The sequence below is a fragment of the Rhinichthys klamathensis genome, unplaced genomic scaffold, assembly GCF_029890125.1.
Source record: "Rhinichthys klamathensis goyatoka isolate OS25496 unplaced genomic scaffold, OSU_Roscu_1.1 h1tg000042l_1, whole genome shotgun sequence".
NCBI classification, from domain to species: Eukaryota; Metazoa; Chordata; class Actinopteri; order Cypriniformes; family Leuciscidae; genus Rhinichthys; species Rhinichthys klamathensis.
The window spans coordinates 3,327,973-3,354,061 of NW_026606589.1; the positions used below are offsets into that span (position 1 = coordinate 3,327,973).

The window sequence follows — 26,089 nt, forward strand, 5'->3', positions numbered from 1 at the left end:
TCAAGTAAAACTCAAGTAAAAAATGCTGACCTTAAAGCAGATCGTGACTCAAATCAGATCTGAAGACTGGTTTGTCACGACAGATCTCAGGACCCATACTTCCACGTATCCATCATTCGAAGGCACAAGTTCCTGAGGTTTGCTTTCGGGGGCGAAGCGTACCAATACTGGGTTCTTCCCTTCGATCTAGCTCTATCACCCCACACTTTCACGAAATGTGTGGATGCAGCACTGGCTCTGGGGCATCCATGAGTTAGACTAGACTGTCGCCCACGCCAATATGAAAAAGTTGGGGTTAAGGCTGAATGCCAAGAAGAGTGTGGTTTCTCCAGCACAGAGAACCACTTTTCTAGTTGTGGTGTGGGATTCGACAATGATGCATTGATTAGATTCTTACAGCCATAAACGAGATAAAGCTAGGCCAGTCAACTCACTGTCAAAAATTTTCAGAGACTGGTGGGTCTGATGGCAGCTGCACCCAACGTGATACCTTTTGGCTTGAAGCGTTGGTTCTTTTCCCAAAGTACCTTGTTAGGATCTCATTGTCATTGCGTCACGCACATGACAGATGCTTCCGTCACAGATTGGTTAGCAGATATGGAAGGTCACTCAGCTCAGGGACTGTGGAGGAGTCATCATTTCTCGTGGTGGCACATGAATTGCCTGGAAATAATGTCTGCATTTCCTCCCCGACCTGAGAGGCCATCATGTACTTGTTTGCACAGACAACACATCAGTGGTCTCTTATATAAATCATCAGTGCGCTCTGCGTTCGTACCCACTATGCAAACTCTCCCTGAAAACAGTATACACATTAGTGGTCAGTTTGCATCTCAGGATACGACACACTGTTTGTTTTGGTTCTACCTCACTCACCCAGCTTCTTTTGGAACTGGATGACATGTTTCCTCCGTGATGCTTTGAGGCCAGGAGAGGAGAATGGCGGCTTAGAAAGCCATATTAAAGTGCCCCTATTATGCTATTTTAAAGTTTCCTAATGTTGTTTTGGAGTCTCCTATAACAGGTTTACATGCATCAAAGGTCAAAAAACTGTTTCATTTTCTCATAATATACATGTGCACATCACCACATTTTCAATGATTCTCAAACGACTCGTCAGATGAATCAATCTCTCTAAATTCCTCCTTTCCGCGAGCTACTCTGCTCTGATTGGCCAGACAGCTCAGTCTGTTGTGATTGGTCTACCGTGGCACGCGTGTCGGGAAAAAAAAAACGCCCATTGCCATAACAACGTCAGCTCTGCTTGTCCTGAGGCTTTCTACACCGTAAACTAAACACAGTAACGATCAATCCGAGCGCGAGTCCGATGATGAAACACTGGAAGAACTAGTTATTCAACCCCAACCTCCATCGCAAGGACAACTCGAGCAGGACGTTTCTCAGTGATACGCTACTCAGTTTGAGGCACATTATGGGATGTTGCAACTGCAATTCCTCACCATCAGCATTAACAAGTGTATGTCCATCAACAAACCAATTATTTTACTTGTACTTATTTATTTACAGAGTATTTTTGTTAATTTATTGCGGTGAACATGTGGGAACTATATCAATAAAAGTGCATACATTAGCCGATCTCTAGCGAGAATGACTAATGTAACATAAACGTTGGTAAAACAAATCTTGCTCCATAGTTAATCTTTACTCAAAGTAGTGAAAACGACAGACAATCTGCATTAATAGACACGGTTTTAGGTAATAGTGGCCCACAACTGATTAGCAGAAGTATTTCAGTAAGACAGTAATAATGTGAGTTAACCAGTTAGCAGGAGACCTACACAATATAAAACTCAAAACTAAGTATTTTGAACACCATCTTTCAAGAGCAAGAGGTTTGCGAATCCTGCATTGAACTCCGAGATGTGAGAAGCAGTCATAAAATAAAAGGAACACAGCTAAAATTTAGGATTATACTGCTGTGGTATCGTGGTAAAGATTAATTTTAACCACTGATTCTTCACATGCTCGTCCTTGGGCAGTGAAAGAAAACTGGCTTTACCTTCACATTTTAGAGCACAGCATCTTCTCGACATGATGCTGTCCAGTATCCACAGCAATTAGCTACAGTGTCTGAGGGCATTCAAGGTTTCCCTGGTGTCTGCGCGCGCAATAAGTGGGCGGACAATATGCTAATGTTCCGTCTTGACGTCACAACGAAACCGCTTATGACTCTTTGAAAAACTATTAATTTGACTCAGAGTCGACTCTTACTTTTGAAAGACAATAACTTTATAGACGGTGTACTTTCAGATTTAAAACTTTGCAGGATGTTTTCATTCACTTATAGCTATGTTACACACTACATGAAAGGTCATTTTCAAAAATCCATAATAGGGGCACTTTAAATAAGGGGTCTCCCTACAGGGTGTGGTATGTGGCAAGCGGGTCCTCTCCACTCACATTTGTAGGATTTTACAATCTGGACCTGGGTTCTACACTAGATTCTCAGGTGCTTTTGTCTTAGTGTGCTCCCAGTGATTCACACAGATAGGCATTTTGAAGTCTGGCGATTTGGGTATCCGTGTTCCCAAAGCATCAATTATGATGACGCAGCGTGAGTTTCCTCGAAAGGGAACGTCCTGAGAAGGCAACAAGACGCTGCGTCTCCCTGCCATACTCCCTACATCCCTGTGATCGATTGCTTCGGCCTATCAGAAGCTGACAATGTTTGGTCCTCACGTCACTCTGCCTATGATGTTCCGTCATGTGCCACTGGACTGATTTCACACACGTGCTTCAGACGCAATCACACAGAGGGGTTCCCAAAGAGTCAATGACGATGACGCAGCAACCCGTTCCCTTCTCAGGGAACAAGGGTTACAGTCGTAACCAGAAACGTTTCACAATCTCAAGGCTTGTAATGTCTGTAAACTGTAACTGTAAAACTTTCAACCCTATATTACTATTGCAAGTGATGTGAAAAATGCTTGCCACTGCCGAGTAGACAAGAAATGATACTATGATGTATAATTTGCATATTATTTATTTATTTATTTTATTTTTTATTTTAAGGGTTTGCACAGTGAACTTTCAACCAAATAAACTGAACTTTGATTAGGTCCACACCAAAAGTATTTTGTTGCATAGGGCCATTGCTAAAGATGTATGAATTATGTATGTGCATGTTAATATGTTTGAGTATGTGACTGCATAGATGAGCATTATACACATGCATACACTTGTGAAAACTCACATAGTGGTGGTTTTCCCGGCTCCGTTATGTCCTAAAAACGAGGTGATGTGATCTTGATAGAAGTCCAGGCTGAGTCCGTCCACAGCCAGTTTATTTCCCGTCTTATAGACCTTTACCAGGTTGCGGATACACACACCAGCCTTCATTCCAGACGGAGACTTTTCCAAGTAACCTGCAGCACACACATCCGTTTAGAAGTTTTGATAAAGAATCATTATTCATATCTGTTTGTGGTGTGTGTGTATTTGTACCGTTCTTGTCCTCGATCTCATTAAGCAGGTCGGGTTCACCATCAGATCCCACCAGAGTTCCACACCAGTACGAGGAAGTAAAGGGAAAATACCAGGGCTTTGGGATACCATACTGACCTAAAGAAAGACGCAAACAACTGTTCACACGCTGATAAATCAAAGTAAAAGCAGGCTACATTCTGGATATATAAATATGTCCAATTTGATCAGCATACACACAGTCCGGTATACTATTTACACACTACCAGTCTGAAGTTTGGAATAATTAAGATTTTTTAAATGTTTTTGAAGGAAGTCTGTTATGCTCACCAAGGTTGCATTTATTTGATCAAAAATACAGTAAAAAACAAAACAAACAAAAAAACAGGAATATTGTGCAATATTATAACAATTATAAAAAATGCCGTTTTCTATTGTAAAATGTAATTTATTCCTGATGCAAAGCTGAATTTTCAACATTATTACACCAGTCTTCAGTGTCACATGATCCTTCAGAAACCATTCCAACATGCTGATTTGCTGTTCAAAAAAACATTTGTTATTATTATCAATGTTGAAAACAGTTTGTGCTGCTTCATATTTTTGTGGAAACCGTGATATAATTTTTTTTGGTTTCTCTAATGTTTAAAAGAACAGCATTTAAAATTTAAATAAAAATATTTTGTAACATTATAAATGTATTTACTGTCGCTTTTGATCAATTTAATACACCTTCTTTTAAATATTACTTAGCCTAATCTTGTAAATCATAGTGTGTTATGATTTTCACAAAAATATGAAGCAGCATAACTCGTTTCAACATTGATAATAATAAGAAATGTTTCTTGAGCAGCAAATCAGCATATTAGAATGATTTCAGAAGGATCATGTGACACTGAAGATTGGAGCAAGGGGGTAATCCATCGACCGGAAGTTGAAGCCGGCCGGGTGCCGCCATGTTGTAGCAGAACTTCACTTGCGTTAGCATTTCCATTGACTCCCATTCATTTTTGCGTCACTTTGACAGCGAATAACTTTACATCTGAGGCGTTTAAAGACTCCATTTGTCCATTATTTATTTCTAAAGAAACACGACAATGTATAAAGGGCTCCATTACCTTCTATGTTACATTATGGCCCCGTAGAAACAGATTTAGTAAAAATAGGCTAACGATTGCGTCATAACCACTCGACTCTCTGTCGCGCTGTACAGAAATGACCGTACAGACAGGAGGAGAAGCTCGCAGGCAATCGGGGGGACGTCCCGTCAAGGGAGAAGCCCATAGATAATGAGTCCATAAAAGCAACGGAATACTTACTCCTGCTCACTCACGCCAAAGAACTCTTTGCTCAAGTTCCCCGTCTCTGCAAGATTAACGTTGGCAGTTTTCACGCACAGCTACTAGAAGATTAACGTCTGTCAGACAGGTTGCTCACGTCATCAAGCTTACGGTACTGATCCACTTGTCCGTGCGACACTTCAGTCGCGCCGCACTCCACTTTATTCCTATGGGTGACGTCACGCGACTTTAACGCGCCCGCAAAGCATCCCGGGAAGGCGGCGCTTCATTTGGAAAAATGCTGCGCGTCAAAAAGCTGGCCGATGCCCAGCTTTATGTAAATGAATCCGTCAAACGCGACGCGTCTATCCAATAGAAGTAGTCTCTCGAGGGGCCTTTGTTCTAGACTGGCCGCTGGGTCAAAACCACGCCCATAGCGGTAAACTTGAGGAACGCGCATCAACTTACAAATGTGGAGAGGGTGCGACACCACGCTTCAGTCATGTCGCAAAAGTGGATCAGTAAGAGACTACTTCTATTGGATAGACGCGTCGCGTTTGACGGATTCATTTGCATAAAGCTGGGCATCGGCCAGCTTTTTGACGCGCAGCATTTTTCCAAATGAAGCGCCGCCTTCCCGGGATGCTTTGCGGGCGCGTTAAAGTCGCATGACGTCACCCATAGGAATAAAGTGGAGTGCGGCGCGACTGTAGTGTCGCACGGACAAGTGGATCAGTACCGTAGTTTGAGTCGGTCTGAGTCTGCGCGTCAGGAACGGAAGTTCTCAAAAATCGCTAAAAGTGGGCTTCAACTGTCTCAACTGAGTTCCAATGAGATCGCTCTGTCCATTTCTTTTACTGTCTATGGATTGGAGCAATGATGCTGAAAATTCAGCTTTGCATCACGGAAATAAATTACAACATACCGGTATTCAACTATAAAAGTTATTTTAAATTACAGTAATATTTTATTTAACTGTTTTTACTGTATATTTGACTAAACAAATGCAGCCTCAGTCAGCAGAAGAGACTTGTTTCAGAAACATTAAAGGTGCCTTGTGTAAAAAAATCAATTCAAAATCCACATATTCCATACCAGATGGGGGCAGTATACCTCCAGAAAGTTGGCCTACTCTAGTCTGTTTTTTAGTTTCGGGTTGTTAATCTTCTAAAACCGTCAAATCGTCCGCTTTGTCCCACCAAAGCCTATTTTGATCGGTGAGTGATGTAGAATAGAATGACTGCTGCGCTTGACAGGGCGCATAACGAGCAGAGAGAGAGAGAGAGAGCGCCCCGGCCGCGCGCGCGCACTCTCACGTCTTCAAACAACACGAGCGCTGTCCTCCTGCTTTCCCTCGCGCATATTAATCAAATCAATTGACACGATCGTAAGACCGCAGTTCATTTGGAGATTTTTAGAGATTAGAGACTCAATGAAAACATCTCAACACTAAATTATAAAGGCCGGTCTCATATAGACGCTATTGACAGGTTCAAGTACGCCCACAAGCCGTGCGAGTTATTCGTGTATTGGAGTTTGGCTGGTGGTTATGTATGTTGCCCGCATACCGCCTCCCATGGCCGAAACTGGTATTATGACACCGGCCGGGCCGGGGCTAGTAATTTAGCATGCTAATTCAGGTTTATATCTCGGCAGCACTATAACTTGTCATTTTTTTAATGACATCATTGCATTTATTTCTTCTCATTCTTTTGATACGTGTAGCTCATTTGTTGGATATTTTTACCTCAATTTTTACATATGGCACCTTTAAAGAATCTTACCGACCCCAAACTTTTGATCAGAACTGTACGTCACATAATATATTAAACTTTTTTTTAATGTCAAAACAGCAATAACTTTTTTTTCTATCTCAAAACAGCAAGAAAAACAAAATAAAATAAAAAACGAAATGATGAAAACGCATAATCTAAATATTTTCTAGGTGTATCTATGCTGTCAGACTGTCGTACCTGGAAAAACGTTCTCGATGTACCAGGTCATTATCCAGTAAATGAGAGCGTCAAACAGCATCATGAAGATGGAAACGATGAAGGAGTAGCGGTCGTTCTCCTGCGGGCTGACCCGGATGTTGCTCCACTGAATACCGATGCCTTGCTCTTCATAACGGGCGAAATTCTCACAGCCGTATCCAAACGCTACACATGATAGCAGGCTCTATTGGGACAGAGACGGAGAGGTCAGAGACTGGCTGGGCCCTCCTGCCTGCTCCATGTCATTAATGCAAATGCTTCCCTCCTGTGTGCATTTTTACTCAGGTATGAATATGAGATCAAAACAGCAGCATTGCCACGATCCACAATTTCAAAGTAAACAGTACTGCTCACATTAATGGGCCTGTAGGCTCATTCATCTAGCCTAGACAGCGGCGCCTGAATGCCAAGACGCTCACACACACACACACACACTTCTCTCTGATAAGAGGAAGACATCCACACACTGCTGAATAGAGCGAATATCTTTGCGTGAGATAAAGGTCACTCTGATTGGTCACAATGACGGAAATGCAGCTGTAAGTCATTTAGTTGGTCTTTCTCTTTCTCAAAGGGCAAAAGTGCTCCTCCATTGCTCTTCTCTTCAGGTGTGGGGTCACTGCTATAACTCTCTCACTAATGCACATCCTCACTGGAGATGAATGGAGCTCCAGGATGAGCTTCTCCAGAGATCTGAATCTGTTTCTGTGGATTTGTACTTTAAGAGGACTTGAGTGTTTCATTCACTGTGTGAATTAAATGAATGTAGTTCAAATGACACATCACTTCTCATTCTTTTCTTTCCTCTCGTCATGTTTATAACTCTGTCTCATCCTCTCCTCCTGCTTGTTTTTATGAAAAAGAGGCACACTTTGACATACTTTAAAAAAAGTACTAATCATGGGAATAATATACTTTACATTCAGTTCCCACTTAAGTATATTATTTTAAAGTTTTTGGACACTTAATTGTAGCTTAACAACAATTAAATGAAAATGTATTTTAGTTTGAATATATCTTTAAATGTAATTCCATGTCTTTGAAATAGGTTAATGTGTGCTGCTTAATGTACTGACAAGCATTTATTAGGCTAAATAAAAATATAATTTCATGTCATTTTTGTTGAAACTAGTACTGTACGTCATGCACTTAAATATATTTGTAACTACGCATTTGTATGACAAAGCTGCTTTATTTTCCACTTGTTTTTTGGAAAAAATATATTTTAAAATATAAAAAATATAAATATTTTAAATATATATATATATATAATAAAAAAGTAGTACAGCATAATTAAAAAAACTCATTACAGAAATAATATACTTCAAATGAGTATACTTAAGTGTAAACTGAAAGTAATGTTTCCAGACAATTAATTGCATGTGAAATGCAATTAAATGAAAATGTATTATATTTATTAAATTAATATTAATTGTAATTAGCTGAAATTTAGTGTTTTTTTATTCCCTTAGTTAACACTTAAAGGGTTAGTTTACCCAAAAATTAAAATTCTGTCATCATTTACCTCCCCTCATGCCGTAACAAACTCGTAAGGCTCATCTTCGGAACACAAATTAAGATATTTTTTTATGAAATTTAAGAGTCTTCAATCCCTCCATTGACAGTCTACGCAACTACCACTTTGATGCATCAAAAAGTTCAAAAAGTCAAAGTGGTAGTTGCTAGACTGTCAATGCAGGGACAGAAATATCTCATATTTAATTTAAAGTATCTTAATATGTGTTCCAGAAGTCGAATGGGTTTAAAACGACATGAGGGTGAGTAAATGATGACAGAATTTTCATTTTTGGGTGAATGAAACCTTTAAGTACATCTTTATATGTCATTTCATAGTTCTATTGTCTTTGAAATATGGTTAAAGTGTACTTATATAAAAAATACATTTTCAATAAAACATTTGCAAAGTAGTAGTTGCAATTTAATGCATTTAAAATATTAAAGGTAAATACCTTTAATGTAAAATTGAATAACACGCTGCAGGTACAATTATAATCGAGTTGTGTGCTTTAGTATGTTAGTCAACATCAAAACAAGTGTACTTCTTTTAGAGCATGACAAAATATTACTAAAACAAGAACTTTTCCTTAAAACTTTTAACTTGACATTGTACTTGAGTGTGTTAAGAATAAAAGTGTACTCTCTTTAAATGCACTTAAGTGACCTTTTATTTAATTAATATTACATTATCTGCAAGTAGTCATTTTTATAATGATTTTTTTGACGTGTATTTCAAATCTTAAAAGTATGTGTACTTTTGTTGTAAAGTCCAGACTCTACTGTGGATCTACGTTCAGCATTTGATGATTTGATGTATTAAGACATTAATTCTCCAGGCTGGTGTAGAGGTGTGTTGAATGTCTCACCGTGGCAATCTTGGCGCCAAAGCCCAGGATGTCCCTCCAGGCGTAGCAAAGCACATGAGGGAGGTAGAGTAGGAAGTAGATGAGGCCCCCACAGGCGGCTGCCAGATTCGCCCGAGAGAAAAACACACTGATGAAAAAGCACTGCATGACAGTTGCCACGCAGAAGACCAGGAGGAAGACAAAGATCACAGAGGGGTCACTGTATCGCAGAATCTTTCCATACTAAAAGAAAGATAGAGAGATAGAAGAGAAAAGAAATATGATGGAGCCACATTCTTGTAGTTATGTCTTGTCACACAGTTGTTGAGACAGATTCAGCCATAACCGCGTGAAAGCTTTCCGGAGCCTTTAATGAACGCTGTGTTTGAGTTTCCATGGATGCGTCAATAATGCAACCTGATAATTACAAAGCAGAACAACACACATTGAAAACCCACTTGTCTAAAAGAAGGGATTAGATCTGTCAAGAGCAGAGACAGAAAGAGAGAGCTGATTAAAAGGCAGGTCTGTGATTGAATAACCGATGAGCTTCATGGCTCTGGTGGGTTGAGGTAAACAAATCATGTATGATTTTGAATATACAGCAAATTGACATAACAGAAGCTCATCTGCCATGTGCTCAAACCTGCTGAACCCAGACAGAGTCACGCTGCCCACCGCAAAACCGTCCATTCGCAAACACTGCACCATCTGATCCTACACCAGCTTTTACTCTCGAGAGCAGTGGTTCTCCGCAAGTTGATTGGATAATTAATGAATAAAATGATCGTTGTTATTAATTTCATGGTAAGTGCTTCAGCTGTCTCACTGTTTTTCACTGCTGTGAATTATTCTAAACTGAAAAAAAATTAACATCTAAATTAACTGCTTTTATTCAAGTTAAATAAATTATTTAGTATCACTGAATCAACCTAAATACAATAATTTATACAAAAAACCTAATTTTTATTAAGTTTATGAACCACTACTAGAGCAAAGCTGAAAAAGCTCACTGATCGAGTCTATTTCAGATCAGATCTTGGATCCAGTGTTCCGCAGTGTTTGTAAATGGCAGTTAATCAGCATTGATCACCTTGAGAATGACAGTGAGAAGTGCAGCGCTGACAGCCAGAGGCAATGTGCTGCTGATGGCCCAGCTCAGCCAGTAGGTTGAGCTCTTCAATCCCATCATCATCACAGTCTCCTTCAGACGTGCCTCCTTCTCTTGAACCACACCCTTGACTATCAACGCAACCGAGAAGATCCACGCTAACGTCATATATAGAGGCAGGGAGCTTGTCAAAGATCGCAGAAACCTACACATGCACACACAAAACAAGCATTAAAACTTACTCCCACACTTCATTAAAAGAGTTATACAACAAGAGTAATACACACACACAAACAACTTCCCAAAACAACATGTGTTCTCTAAAGCATTTAAAGATGTTTTCTTAAAAGCATTTAACATAGACACTACATTGAATGTGCTATCTGTCAATCAAGCCCTGCGGCAGAGCTACCCCCAGATCATCTGTCTCATTTGACTAGATCTCTCTGCAGTCTAAATCACTAGGAACTTTTGTCAATAGGGCATCACATGAACTTCAGCCCACTAGCTTGAGATCTACTTCACTGCTAGATCCTTCAGGGTATTTTGTAAAGAAAGGGAGTCTCAGTTGCATCAGCCGATCACTGATGTACCCCAGGGTTCGGTCCTTGGCCTGCTTCTCTTCTCGATTTGCACAACATTGCTGGAAACAATCATCCTTTCACATGAATTTCTTACCACTGCTATTTCTTGTATCGGCCTGACAACCAGTCAGCAGGTGTACAGAACCTGACTTGCCAAGTAGACTCCATATTACCTAGATTCATATTTATAAGTATATGCTCCCTCCAGAAGTCTGCTGTCAGGGAGTGAGTGACACCTCATGGTGCAAACACAAAGAAGCACAAGAACTTTCCTGAACCTTCATTGTCGCTGTACCTCAATAGTGGAATAATCTGTCATTTCTCCATTTTAACAAGAGTTTTGCAAGACACATCAAATAATAACTCTTCTATGGGCACTTGACTCCCATCTATTACAATGCAATCTTAAAGCAGTGTCATTTGATGGACTCACATGCAGGGCATACTTTTATCTGCCTGATAAATATTAAACACACAAGCCATCTTACAAATTTCATTTTGTGTTATCTTTCTAGATGCATGATGCCTGCTAGAGTTTGGGTCCCCCAACAGGGTTTTCAAAATTTCATTAGTTTTATTTTCATTTAATTTTGTTTTGTAGTTTGATTTCAAAATTAAGTTAAGTTAAAGTTACATATATAAAATGTAAAAAAAAGTATGTGCCAAATGTGGAACAGTGCAGCTTGATGTAATACAGGGGTGCAAAACTGGAAGGCCACAATAATGCAGAGATTAGTTCTAACCCTGCTTCAACACACATGCATGCAGTTTTCAAATAAGCCCCTGATGTAGTACTTGCAACGCGCGATTTCTTCCCCCCAAACCAGTTCAGCGGAAATCCCGCTCTGCAGCCAATTTTAACGATTTCATTGGTCATGCCAATCACTGTACTGATTGCCCACTGTAATCTTAACCAATGAAATTCGCTGCAGGGCGGGATTTCCGCTGAACTGTTTTTTTTTTTTGGGGGGGGGGGGGGGGAATCACGTACTTGCAACATATAGTAAATATCCTATTTCTGTTACATTACATAAAATTTATATGTATATTGGAACTACCTTTACTTTGACTATGTATTATTCAGCAGTATGAACTGAATCAGATCAGGATTTTTAGCCCTTACAAACTCCATCAGCTCATCTATTCATGGTAAAAATGTCAGTTTTTTCAAAGGTCGGTTCATCTATTTGGGGAAGCACTAAGTAATGCATTTAGACAACGTGTTTAATTAACACATTAATGCAATTAACAAAGTCTCAAATCACTTTACACCATGCAGCTAAATTTTAAATTCCACACTATTCTGCTGATTCCCTGCACATTAGCTATATTAGTTTTTACCATGGAAACGAAGGAACGATGAAAGAGGTTTAGAGTGTAAAAGGCTGAGAAAGTTGAATAATCACACCACTGATTATAAAGACTCCTATAATGGGTCTATAACTGTCATGGTGACACAACCATCTATCAGCCAATCGTCACCAGATCAGCACGCTCCGCCCACTCGTTCACTCTCCCCGGACTACTGATTCAACGCACCTGCACCTCCTCATCAACCCGCACTATATATACACCACACACAACCTGCACACCATTGTCTGGTCTTGTCTAACCACGTACAGACTCATCTCTTGCTACAACTCCCGTTACCTGCCTGACTACCCATCTTAGGATGCCAGTCTTCTGATCCCGAGCCGTTGTGTGTGTTCAGCCTGTACCATCCTTCAACCACTGCACCTGTGATCATCATATTCCACCCAGCTAAGTCACAGTGCAACTGCTTGAACTTCACATTCACCCTTCCATCGACCAGTGTTTGTTCCCTGCATCCTATTAATAAACTTTTGTTTATGATCACCTGTCTGTTCCCTTCCATTGTGTCACAATAACAGGCCAGCTGTCACTCTTCTCGTGCTCAGGGGCACAGAATTGATCCGTTTCACAGGAATCAGAAATACACTACTGAAGGGTAAAGCTGCTTCGGTTACTGGTTTGTGGTATTAACATTAGTAAACTGGTCTCACACTTCTTATATTTTCCATATAGTCACTTTTCCGTGGCTTCATTATATAATGTACAAGAATTTACATTGGTTAAAACCAATTGTGTTCCCAGCACAGATGCACAAATGGTTTCCAAAAAGAGTGAAATTCAACCCAATGCAAATTCAATGTTTTTTTTTATTTTAAAGTGCAATGTTCTGTATGTACTAAATCATTTAAGTTTATATATTTACAGATTTTAAGATGAGTTTTATAATGTTGTTAGGAGCATGTAAATGCACTAGTGAGCATGCAAATGAAAGTGTGAAAATGCAGAGCGAACCGAACAAAGAGAATAAATTAAATGAACTGACAAAGAGAACGACATGACTGAGAAGTTTAGTTTAGCATGAGACCAAATCGCCTCTGGTAGTCTGAAGCTTCCTTATAGCAAAAGTTATGTTGTGTGAGTGTGATGTTGCTTTTAAACAAGTTCAAATATTCACACAAAGTTTAATTCATAAAGAGAAAAAGATTTCAGAACTTGGCCTCTATTGGAACACATTGGAAATAAGTTTACCCTGTGACAACCAATGTGGAAGCGAAAAACCTACAAGTGTAAAACAGGAGAGAATTATCACTATCTCATTGCAGCTGAACAAAAAATGCTCTGGAAACAGAAAAACACTCTTTAAAAAGACGACGGAGGGAGGCAGCGAGTGATAAGTAGGAGGTCGGTACTAAATCATCAACAATTTGATACTGTGCATAACAAATTAGCATAATAACCCAATTTAGAGGAATCAAAGTTCAACCCGTTTCTGCTTGATTTGCTTCAATTTTGGAATAATCATTTCCCTGTAATTATTTCCACTGTAATCATGAGCATTGAAACCACAAAGCACTTTGACTTTATGAATAAGCAACCTCTCAACACAAGCACCTTCATTTCTTCTATGTTAAATAGATCATTGTGCCTTTTAAACATTACATTTGAGCTTTTCTAACATTTTTTTTTTAATGACTTTAAATCTATTGTAGCTCAGTTTGGTTTGCATTCTAAAGGGGTGCAAACAAACCGTTATGAAACGTATAGCAAATCTGTTGAATTTAAAGCTCAAACTGAAGTAATCTGTCAACAAACAAATTTGTATGGTTAGGCTACTATACAGTTGACACTCTTTCCCGTGAGCTGACGGCTTACGTGATATAAAAATTGATCCATTTTGGTTTCACGTTGACTTTAAAGAAAATGTGACTTGTGTGTTCTCAAAATGCTTTGTGATGATGTTGAGTGATTTCTGTTTTGTATAATCTTTCGGTCTGATTGCGGTTTTGATTATTAGGCCCGATGTCTGATTTTTTTGATTATTCGGTTTGATTTCTCAAGGATGCATACTTATCTGTGCGAAAAAGGTGCAAACCTTCTAGAGGGTCAACGGACTTGCTTTAAAAAAAATATTAGCCATTTAATCAGCCCGTTCTCATCCCAAGGCGTCATCTAACTGGCGCTTTTGACCATGCGTCAACATGCCGACGCACATGGTACCCCTTAAGTGTCAATATGAGACGCGCCTCCTAGTGGTCTAACCCTAACCCTACCCCAGACCTAAACCTACCCATAACGGAAGCGTCATCTAACTGAGGCTAAAGGGTGCCATGAGCGTCGAATTTAGACGCATGGTCAAAAGCGTCAGTTAGATGACGCCCGAGGATGAGCGTCTCATATTGACGCTTAAAGGGTACCATGTGCGTCGGCATGTTGACGCATGGTCAAAAGTGTCAGTTAGATGACGCCTTGGGATGAGAATGTGTTGATTTAATAAGACCATACAATAATAACAATCATTATTACTCTTATTATTTAAAATGTTATTTTTATTATATTATATTGAAATATAAAAATGTAACTAATTAAAAAAGAAAAACATCATTTTAGTAATAATAATACTGTAAAATAATGTTTATTTTACAGAGAGTTTATTTTACAGAGAAACAGTAAAATTACAACACTAATATTTATGGCTCTCTTATTTTCTTAGCTTCTTTTTTATTGACAAAAGATTTAATATACGAAATACACATTAATACGCGACACAAACTCACATCACATGCAGAGATGGAGTTTGTGTGGAGCAGCATTTATTGTGAACCGAGACACTGAAAACACCGGAGCATGAGCTTTTCGTGTGTAAATGAACGCAGTGCTGCGCTTTAAGTGCTAAGCTCTCATTTTATTTCCCGCGACTCCTTAGCCTGGGAAAACCCAGACAACTTCCGGCAAATTTAGATTTGCTCTGAAAGTTAGTATGGCAAAGAGCTCATTCAAGCTCATTTCCAATCCGTCGAAATCGAGGCACCAATCAGAAATGTTGGGGCGGGCTTTAGACGATGACGACAGCGCTGGGTTTTTAAAGCAGATTTTGTAGCCTACATTACAAAGATGGATGCCGCCGTCGAACATCACTCGTTCGAATCAGCTATCGCGTCTGTTTTAAGCGATTTGAACGTTTCCTTTTTGTTAAAAACCGAGCAAAGAACAACTCTCTGATTGGTTTTAGGTCTATCCGCGACGTCGGTTGGTGACACCCCTCTGGAAATGATTTGTCTATGACGCTTTGCCAGACCATAACTCAGTTACAACTGAGAGAATGGTCTGGTTTTAACCAGGCTAGCGACTCCTTGCAGAACCCTGCAAATGCCGGTTTTCACCAAAAGGTGACAAGTTTGCATCCTTGACTTTTTTTGTCTGTTTATTCGGTCAGATTTCGGTTTCTGATTTTTCAGTGTTTCGGCGACACTAACCTTCACCATCAAAGAGATCAAAGCACAGGGAATGGTCATCAGAACCATGTTCTCTATGAACCAGCAGAACCATATTGCACCGTTCCGAACACCGACAACCCGCATAACCTCCTTCAGACGGCGCTCCTTCTCGAGAACCAGGCCTTTGATGGTCTGGCAGGCCGTGTAGATGAACGCTAGCACCAGGAACATGGGCAACATGGTGCCAATGGATGAAACAAAGCTGCAGGAATGACCAGAACTGATCTCAGAACACCCAAAAATCAACATGACTTCATTCACTCACATACGTTTACAGAAAAAACGAAAGAAGAAGAAAAAAAAATTCCAGGTTTGGATCGAGTAGCTGAATAAATGAAAGAATTTACATGTGTGCGTGCCGTGAACTAGTGTTATTTTAGTATCATTGATATACTATTATAGGTCTTGTTAATATTTTAAATTAGATGGAATTTTCATATTTTATGTTTTCATTTTGATTTTTTGTTAGTTTTAGTTATCTTGTTGTGTTTATTTTAAAGCAGCTTTACTGAAAATCACGATGTCGATGTTTATAATACCATAATTTATTCATGCCTTAGAGCCACATTTATCAGATTGGAGCATTGCAATAATATAGTTTACACTTCGGGACAATACAAGCAGTTGAGATTTGATATATAGTATTTATCGCCCAACACAAGGATACAGTGTGTATGCAAATAAAGTGAGTACATACTTATATATATATATATTTTTATAAACAGTTAAGTGTTAATATAATAAAGTTATATTTTGGAACAAAATAAAAGTTAGGTAGCTGAGATTTGCTATATGATATATATCAATGTATGTGAGTATATTGTATGTATGTGGATAAATTATTATAATATTCATCCAACTTTATAAATTTGCTATTTTTATTAGTTTTTTTTTTGGTAACACTTCATTTAAATCCTTTATGTATAATGCATTATAGCTTTTCATAAATAGATGTAAGCAAGGTTAACATGCATTATATTTGCAGATTCATTGTTACATCTGAAATTGCTTGTTTGTCATGTTTTAATGCATTATACTTTGTAAAGGTGCAACAATGAATAGATCAGCATAATACCTGTGGTTACAATTAATCCTGAGATCATCAAATGCATAAAAATGTGTATTAAGGCATTACAGATATTTTATAATGCATTATATAAGCCTTTAAGTAAATTGTTAATTTTTTTTCAATATGTCAATATAGTAACTTAGCTTGTTTAGTTTTAGTTATTTTTGTACTTAAACTAAACCAAAGTGAGAAATGTTGCCTTGGCAACTGGTTTCAGTTAAAGCTTGTTTTATGTCAAGTAATGATTTCATGGTTTTAGTGTTAGTTAACAATAATAACCCAGGGTTGGTACTATAATAATGACCTCTGCTCATCAAGGTGCTGCTGATATGGTTCTGAATGAATCCTGCTGTGCTGGATGATCTTTACACCACACACAGAGCTCAGCGTCAGTATGATACATCATTCGGTGACGGTTTGATAATACAGTAAGCCTGTATTAAAGTACTCTCATAAGGCCAGTAAAATGTCATGTCAATATCGGAGCAGAAGGTTCCGGAAACAAAGTGCTGTCTGTGCTCAATTAGCTAGCAGCTCAAATATATCATGTGCTCTCAAAATATGACAAGCTATAGATTTCTCATATCAGTTCTGCTTACCTTTCATAAATACAGTCAGGGAGAGGCGCCGCAATACAATTAGAGCTGACACCAGAAACAGTCGGGGGACGGCGATAACAAACTCTTTAAAACGCATTAATTTACCATCACATCTCACTCAACTCTCTTCGGTTTCGTTCACACAGCAGCACAAACGGTTGCCCGTCCGGATGTAAACGGCTAAGTATGGTAACATTAACAAATGTTGGTTATCAATAAGAATGACGAGCACTTTCTATAGCCATTAAGATTGATTGGAACCTGCTGAAATTTGTTCAGACATTGCGTCTGTGTTGTTTTAGCATCCGATTCATTGATGGAATAAAATAAAATAAGGTAACTATATGCATTATATACTTTAATGGCACAATTATTTTCACTAGCAACTTACCCTAGTTCCAATGTAAATTGGCACTAAGTTACAACTTGAAAATGTAATTTGTTAGTTTCGTTTCTTTTAATATGTCTATAAATATTTGATTATATTTTAGTATTTAGTTTTAGTTTATTTAGTTTTTAGTACTTCAATAATGTTATGTTTTTTGTATCAGTATTTATTTATTGCTCCTTATTCATTTCAAATACAGTTTCTAAATGTTAATTGCATATCTTAAGTTTTTATTGTTTTTACGTAAAATTTGAAGGCTGCTATTGGATCATTAAAGGATTGATATTATAAATCCTTGAGACACAGAGATTCCCTTCAAGAACATGCGGCTTTTGCTTTTGGTGAGGTGAAAAATGGCTCAACACAGACACATAGACCGGAAAGCAAATTAGCATTCTCTCCATTCTCTGTCCCTCCAATGCTGAATAGAATTGGAGTTTTGGGAGTTTTCAAGTGGAACTAAATGACGCAGGTCTGACTGATTCTGCCAGGAGGCTGAACAGCGTTTCAGGATTAAGATATTTATGACCTTACAACACACACACACACGCACACATGCACAAAACGCCTAACACAAAAACACATTAAATGTTACATGCATAAACAATTAGAAGCAATACAAAAAAATAGGATGTACACTACTGTTTCCAAAGTTTTGAATCAGTAAGATTATTTCATGTTCATGTTCGACGTATTCTTCATCGTCGATTAGGAACCTGGGTGTGCTCTTTGATACAAATCTTTCATTTGAAAGTCACGTTTCTAGCATCTGTAAAACCGCATTCTTCCATCTTAAAAATATATTTAAATGACGACATATGCTTTCAATGAAAAATGCGGAACAGTTAGTCCATGCGTTCATGACCTCAAGGCTAGATTATTGTAATGCTCTACTGGGTGGTAGTGGTTAAACCGACTAGTCGATTAGTCGACCTTAATGCAATGCCGTGACGCTTTAAGCTTGACGTCGACTAGTCGCGTTGATCATGTGACACTATGATTGCGCTCATTTTGATACTAACAACATGGCCGCGTTGCAGACGACAACAGATGAAGAGCCCAGAGGGAACACTGTTTTTTTCTTTAAGAACACTGCTCGACGGCAGTTGGAAACACGGTTTAAACTGGAGTCCGACGATCTGACAGAAACCATCCCCACTGTAGCCTGTATGCTCGATCCTCGGTTCAAACATCTTCATTTCATCCCAGAGGGTAAAAGAGAGGCCGCTCACAGCCACCTGAACAGCCTGGTCCAGGTTGAGGGAGAGCAAAAGGTGAGTCCGCTGAATGAAACTGCGCTAGCATAATTTCTGTTATCTGTTATATTCTGAATGTTCTGATTCAATCTGACTTCAGACCTGTAATGCTGCCTGGATCATAATCATACACTGTTCGCTCATTGGCCAGAGGAGAACTGGCCCCCGACTGAGCCTGGGTTCTCCCAACGCTATCTCACGACCAATTCGTACGAATTCGTACGAGTGATTAAATGGTGGCTAATTCGTACTAATTCATATGACCTCACTCGTACAAATTTGTAAGATTTGTCTAAACCCGTGATGGGTAGGTTTAGGGGCGGGGTCAGGAGTAGGTCATTCGTACGAATTCATACGAATTTGGTAACTCGTAAAATATGTACGAATTAGCAAAAATCGTACGAATTTGTACGAGTGAGGTCGTATGAATTAGTACGAATTAGCCACCTCGTAAAATTCGTACGAATTGCCATGAGATCGGGCTGGTTCTCCCAAGGTTTTTTTTCTCTCCATTCTGTCACCTGATGGAGTTTTGGTTCCTTGCCACTGTTGCCTTGGCTTTTGTCTTGCTTAGTTGGGGACATTTAATATTCAGAAAATTTTGACTAAACCGCTCAATTCATAAGGATTAGTTTTACGATCTCTTTGTGAACTTTTTAAAGCGTCAAAGTGGTAGTTGCGTAGACTGTCAATGGAGAGACAGAAATCTCTCAGATTTCATAAAAAATTTAAATACAGAAGTTTTCTAAGATTCGCAGAAAGTCGTGTCTGAAAGCTGCGTGCGATGATCTATAGTTTCTTTTTTTTTTCATTGTCTATGTGAATCTCTATTGCTTCCTTCTATCTGATCTTTCACAGTCCACTAATTTTCTTAAAGCAAGGATCTGTAATTATCATTTTATCTCTACTAACTAGACTAACTAACTAATTACGATCAATGAACTAATTATTGTGAAAGAAGCATTGCTTAAATTTATACAATATGTAACAGGGGGCATAAAAATGAAGTCCCCCCCCATCTTAATGCATATTGTATTATTATTAATATTGTGATTATTTCCTCCCACAATGACTTCTATGCACAATGCAGCCCGGTTACGACAACAAACAAGCCTGTATGTGCACATCCATTAGAAATGTTTGGGTGTGCGCATGCATGTTGTACATGGTACCAAATTAAGATACATGGTAGCAAAAACACTTATATTTGAGAATATCACCTGGCTAGAGTTTGAGACCCCAGGCATGATGTCTCAGTTTCATGAAAGCAGCCTCATTCAAATCTATAAAACACAGCTTTTCACACGAATCAATAAACACATTAAAACAACACAGTGGCGCTCAGCAGTGGCTCTGACGTTCACGTCACCACAAATAAACAAATGCACACAATCCCCCGCTGATGGATTTTTCAGGCCGATGGAGAGAGAGAGAAAACCAATCAAAGCCAATATTAATTTGACATTTACTTCAGCCATGAATCACAGCCGTTGATTATGCTGTAAGATCGACTGAAAAACATCCCTTTCCTCTCTGCATGGTCTACCATCCCACTCTCAACACCAAACTATCATTTAAATATGAAAACATCGACCATCAGTGTTTATATAATTTCTCATATTTCACAGTCACGGACAAAACGCCTGAGCAAGGGCAGTTTTGCATGAAGTGATCACTCATAAACACACACACACACAGTTTTGCTTACACGTCGTCCATGTAACAAGGGTATGGCATCTGTTGTGCGAATACTCCGAGCGGCTGACTGACTCCAGTCTGGACCTTAGTGATTCCTCGATCCACCATGTCCTGCAGGTACACAAACCCTCCTCTCACATACCGCAGGCTATTAAATGGGTTGTCGCGGGCCGTTGGGGACCAGGACCTAAAACACACATGAACACAAAACCATAAATCTCCAGTAAACCCGCTGCAGTAGCAGCACATGCTTACTGATCAGTTTTTACAGTAGCCTATGTGTGATATGGTACAACTGCACTGTAATGGGAAAAATTACTTAAAGTACAGGGTTTACCTCTTAAGAGAAGTATGGACCATTTTTATATTTTGCTCAAACTAATAAACTACTAAACATCGTACATAATCTAAAAACTGAAACTGTCATCATGAGCTCAAAACAAAGCCACCTAGTAATTTCAAAGTCTTCTCTTTGCCATCCTAGCCTAAACAATTTTCTAAAATATAACATTGTTTATTATGCTCTTAATATGCTGATTAATAATGCTAAATGTATGGAAAAAAACAAAACGTCTAAAGGGTCTTGTCACAAACCTGGTTTAGTTAAACGGTCAGAGTCATCTGTATGACAGATAAACATAATTGTATTTGCAGCATTCTTGTTTTCTGCAGCGTTTTGGCTAACGTCTATTTGCTGCTCACAGTGTTTCTGATACTGTTGTTAAAACAACCACGTCATCTGCAGCTCTTAATGTGGCGCTTTACGTCTTTAGAGGGACCCTTATGAAAAAGAAGTATACTTCAAGTTCGATTTATTAAATATACTGAAGTATTTTTAAATATGATTTTTTAAATAACGTAAATATTTCATGGGTTTTCTACTACATATTTCAGTGAGACATAACGTTATACTGTATTAAACCATACAAGTCTTAAAACCCGGGGTTCCCTTTAAGCAATCATCTGTCACTTGTGTTGTTTCTGCTTCTTCTTCGTCTGTGTTTTGATCTGGAGATTCTGTAATCTTTCAGAAGATGAGTAGTAGCGCACCCTATATACCGTATATCAGTGATCGCTACTAGTGGACAAGCCTACACAAAAATTCAGATACTCAGAATTAGGAACATATCTGTTTTCTTTATAAATCAATATTTTCAAACATGTACGTGTTTTAGACAGTATGTAAAACTATGTGGGGGAAAAAACAACCACAAGCCAAGTATACTTAGAATACTTCATTAGGCCAACACTTTTAAGTAGGCCTATATCTCAATAAAAAAACTGAGTACAAGTATAGGCCAAATATACTTTTCTGTCAGTATAAATCAAAAATACTTAAGTGCTATTTTAAGTATATTTCTGAGAAGTCATAAAAAGTAGACTTAATCAAAAAATTAGGAAGTATACTTTCAAAGAAGTATACTAATAGCACACTTGAATAAACTTCTTTTCCGTAAGGGGAGAGAGAATTAAGCGTGTTTGGCTCTAGCTCTTTTTTTAAGAGGATGTAGAGCCGAAAGATCATTAGCGTAAACGACCCTGAGCGCTTATGATGTGTACCGCTCCATTGTTTTGACGCGCTAAAATACCGCAATTATGGAACCATGGATGTAGCGGATACCTGAATACCACTGCTATAAAGAAAGCATCAATGATCTTAAATGTCCTTTACATCCATGAATTTGAAAATCTGCCATCAGGAAGGAGCTACAAGGTACACAGACCAACTAAAAATGTTTTTAAGAGACATTTTATCCGTTTGTCAATTGTTTTTTTTTTTAAATAATTGTTTAATCTTTGGACTGAATATATGCGAATATGTGTATAAGTTGTGTTACGTAAGTTATTCCACCAGTTTGGGCAAAGATACATTTTTCCATGCAAATGAACAATAAAGATTTCATTTCATATAAAATGTCTTCCCTGCCCCTCAGCTTTTATTTTCATGTTTTTCAGCTGCCGTATGGTGATTGTAGTGTTTTCTGTTCTAACCTCTCCTTGATTTTGTCAGTTCTTTCGGTCTCCTCGATCTCCATGCGGATCTTGTATCTGATGTGGGGAGGAGGCTGGAGGTCACTGGAGTCATAGAGACCCGTGAAGACCAGTCCAGCCCAGAACCTGTCCTGATTCAGGAGCTTAAATGACTGTTCAACCAGCACAGTCTCACTGCTGACACCTTCAAACTTATCCAGATCAAAACACTGAAACACACACACACACACACACACACACACACACAGTTTTCAGCACCTCTGTTGCATCTGAATCTGACAGTGAAGAATGGGATTCATGTGGCGTACGGTGAACAGAAGCAGCAGGCAGAACAGAGAAGCGTCTGCAAAGGAGAGTTCGGGATTGAGCTCAGCCGTGGAGAGACCGAATAAGAAGAGTAAACAGAGAACAGAATAAATGAAAGAGAACAGAGGAAACATCTGCATCCAATCAAGCTGAACAATAAAGAACCATAAAACATGTCAAGACTGGACAACATCCACTGACAAAATGCCATGACTTTGAATGGTAAAAGAGCCAAACATCTTATTAGAAAAGATGCACATGCATTCAGTGGAACAACCCAAATAATGCCTCATTTGAGCCCTAAAAGAGCTTAAAACTACAAGATTTAATTTTTTAGCATTAGTTAATGAATTAAGTATCATGAACTAATATAAAAACGTATTTTTTTATCTACTTGAAACGTTTTGGTTAATTCTAATTTATAAATATAATTCATATTTTTTATAATTTATAATACAGTTCATATTTCACATTTTCATGGTGAAAACCATACTTTAGTAATTAAAATGTAAAATATAAACTAAGACACAAAAAATCGAACTAAACTAAATTTGGATTAACTTGATCAAAAGCCTTTTTAAGGGTATAAACAGAATAAAACAATTTTTCAGAGTAGAAATATAATTGTATATAATATTATGTTGTAATATATTGTAATATTACAAAATTATGTAATGATGGATGGGTTTTCTACATTAAGATAATAAATACTGTTAAAAGTTGATATATACGGTAATGTTTTTATCACTTTAGGATATTGTTTACAGATTTTACTGATTTGATATTATTGCTATACTACTAAAATGTGTTATTGAAACAATCGGTCCTTGCAGGCTTTTGGTCATCCTAAAATGTACAAGAATACAAACTTCAAAATGGTTGCATGGTTTGTAGTGCTGCAGAAAACTGGAATAGATTTTATATTTTAATATTCTATATATTAATCTCCCGCTTTCACAGACCAGGCTTAAGTCCTAGATTAAAATGCATGTTTGAGATGTTTTTACTGAAAGCAACTTGCACTGGCATGTCTTCAAATATGTGAGTGTCATTGTTTTGTCTCAAGATGCACATCAGTAATGTTTTTTTTTCTAAGGCATGTTTATAAAAGCTATAAACACCCTAATTGAACCAAGGCCTAATCCTGGTTTAGTTTAAGCCCTGTCCGTGAAACCGGACCAATATAGTGTATTTTAATATTCTAAATGTTTTGTTCTACAATGTTTATTGTTGGTGTAGCCAATTTAAATTTCTTCAAATCCAGTGTAACTACCCCTTTAGTCATTTATCAGATAATTTAAATGGACTTTTAGGGCTTATATTTAGGGCTCCATTGCTTGTATCAACACAAATGTCATGTGCTGCTTTGATTTCCACCACAGAGTATTTATCTCTGAATGTCATGACAAGGATTCAGTGTTTTGTAGTACAACTCAATGTATCTAGATACGCACAGATTTTGTGCTTTGATTCTTTGATTGGTTTTGATCACAAAATGATACATCATGCAAATGAATCACTGTGCTCATTGGCTGCACTTTCAGCGTTACAATGCTTGACTAGTGTGCAACAATGCAACTTGACTCTTTGATCCACAGAGTTGGATCATATGAAAGGGCCTTTAGAGCGCACCCATTACAGTTTCAGTGTGCTTGAATCAATCAGAGGTTCAGTGCCTTCATAATGGCTCACTGATCAACCTTTGTGAGACCCAAACCTGTAACTTTTTAGTTGCCAGCCCAGATTGTTCACCCCCTAGGCTACACCATCCTGATCCAGCCTGAATTTCAGACAAATTGAGAATAAAAGAGGGAAGACAACGGTGAAGAGAGTAAAAAGAGATCAGAACAAAGGAAGGCTGAAAAGGGCTAAGAGAAAAGCAGAGATTCTGAATGAAACATGAAGTTAATTGTTGTGAGAAAATCAAAAGAGACATGAACCAGCAATTCAGAGTTTAGGAATTGGAATTCGATTCATGAGATTGGCAACATGCTTCACAGGATGTTGAATTGGAATTTGAATTGTAAGAGGAATAAAGGTAATGGCATGCAGGGACATGTAAAGCCTATATAACAATCAAACTTAAATGAGTTCTTTTTTTTTCCCCAAGCCAACATTCAAAGTTTGTCTTTAAGAACTTAAGCCTAGTAAAAAATGACACTTCTGTCAATTTCTTTAAATTTCAATTCATTCTTTTTCCTTAAATTCAAACTCGAATGACAAATTCTGCATCCTGTTTGCTATACCTCAGTTCAAATTCAGGAATTGAAAGGCAAAGAAACGGCATTTGCTATTACATTATGGGAAATTGAAAGGTCTATATAACCTTTACACTTAAATAAGCAATAAGCAAGCAAGCAAATACGTAAAACTTTTTTAAACCAAACTTTCAAAGTTTGTTTTGATGAACTTAAATTTTAGTGGAAAATGACACAACAACAGGACAAATTCTCCATCCTGTTTGTGACCTAAGTTCAAATTCAATTTAAATTTAGGAACTGAAAGGCAAAGAAACGGCATTCTCCATTCAATTCCGAACAGCCCTGCAACAAACTACAGTGTAGAAAACAGACCCGTAGAATCTGAGTGAGTTGCTGTGCTATCTGGCTGACGGCGATGAAGATGTTACGCCAGTCGAAGGCTGGCATTCCTGCTGGGCGCTTGGACTCGGGACCGTTAAACAGGAAGTTGCTGATCAGCGCTGTGGACAGGCTAGTGTCCTCCAACCTCTGGTCCAGAACTACAGCAAGAACAGGGTTCTTCAGAAGACCCTGTAAAACACAGAACACATTCACAGGGTTACACAACACAACCGATGTATGCTGTAAAACTACGGTTGTGACAAACCAAGATTTCAGTAGTCGACACTTGATAACAATTACACAAGAGCAGTGAATGTTTCTCTTGTTCTTGTTATTATTGTTGTTAACAATATACATCAGATATTGGACAGATCTGTTAGGCTTTATACTTCAGGGTCTTATCCAGAAATCCTGTATTTATTTTTTTGTCCCACCTTTATTCAACTGTGTTTACTTTAATATGTCGATATGTCAATGTCATTATTGTTGATGCTGTTTACACGACACCGTTTTCAACTAAAAATGTAAAACTTTTTATGCGTTTTGGCTGTTGGTTTACACAACAACAGTGGTTTGGGTGCCTGAAAACGCAAACTTTTGAAAACGGGTTTCAAA

General features: G+C 38.2%; 1 protein-coding gene across 2 annotated transcripts in view; it reads right to left on the reverse strand.

Annotated features, from left to right (window-relative positions):
- Nucleotides 1–26,089, reverse strand: part of LOC130082283 (phospholipid-transporting ATPase ABCA1) — a 203,137-nt gene that overhangs the window by 103,874 nt on the left and 73,174 nt on the right. The window contains exons 11-18 of one of the 2 annotated variants that reach the window (XM_056247087.1): nucleotides 25,466–25,663; nucleotides 22,587–22,795; nucleotides 20,605–20,781; nucleotides 10,175–10,397; nucleotides 9,103–9,324; nucleotides 6,698–6,902; nucleotides 3,466–3,582; nucleotides 3,215–3,386 (exon numbers count right to left, since the gene is read on the reverse strand). In XM_056247087.1, coding sequence (XP_056103062.1) covers nucleotides 3,215–3,386; nucleotides 3,466–3,582; nucleotides 6,698–6,902; nucleotides 9,103–9,324; nucleotides 10,175–10,397; nucleotides 20,605–20,781; nucleotides 22,587–22,795; nucleotides 25,466–25,663 — 1,523 coding nt within the window. Of the gene's footprint in view, nucleotides 1–3,214; nucleotides 3,387–3,465; nucleotides 3,583–6,697; nucleotides 6,903–9,102; nucleotides 9,325–10,174; nucleotides 10,398–15,563; nucleotides 15,787–20,604; nucleotides 20,782–22,586; nucleotides 22,796–25,465; nucleotides 25,664–26,089 lie in introns of both variants that reach the window. The other variant, XM_056247086.1, reaches the window with a different exon arrangement.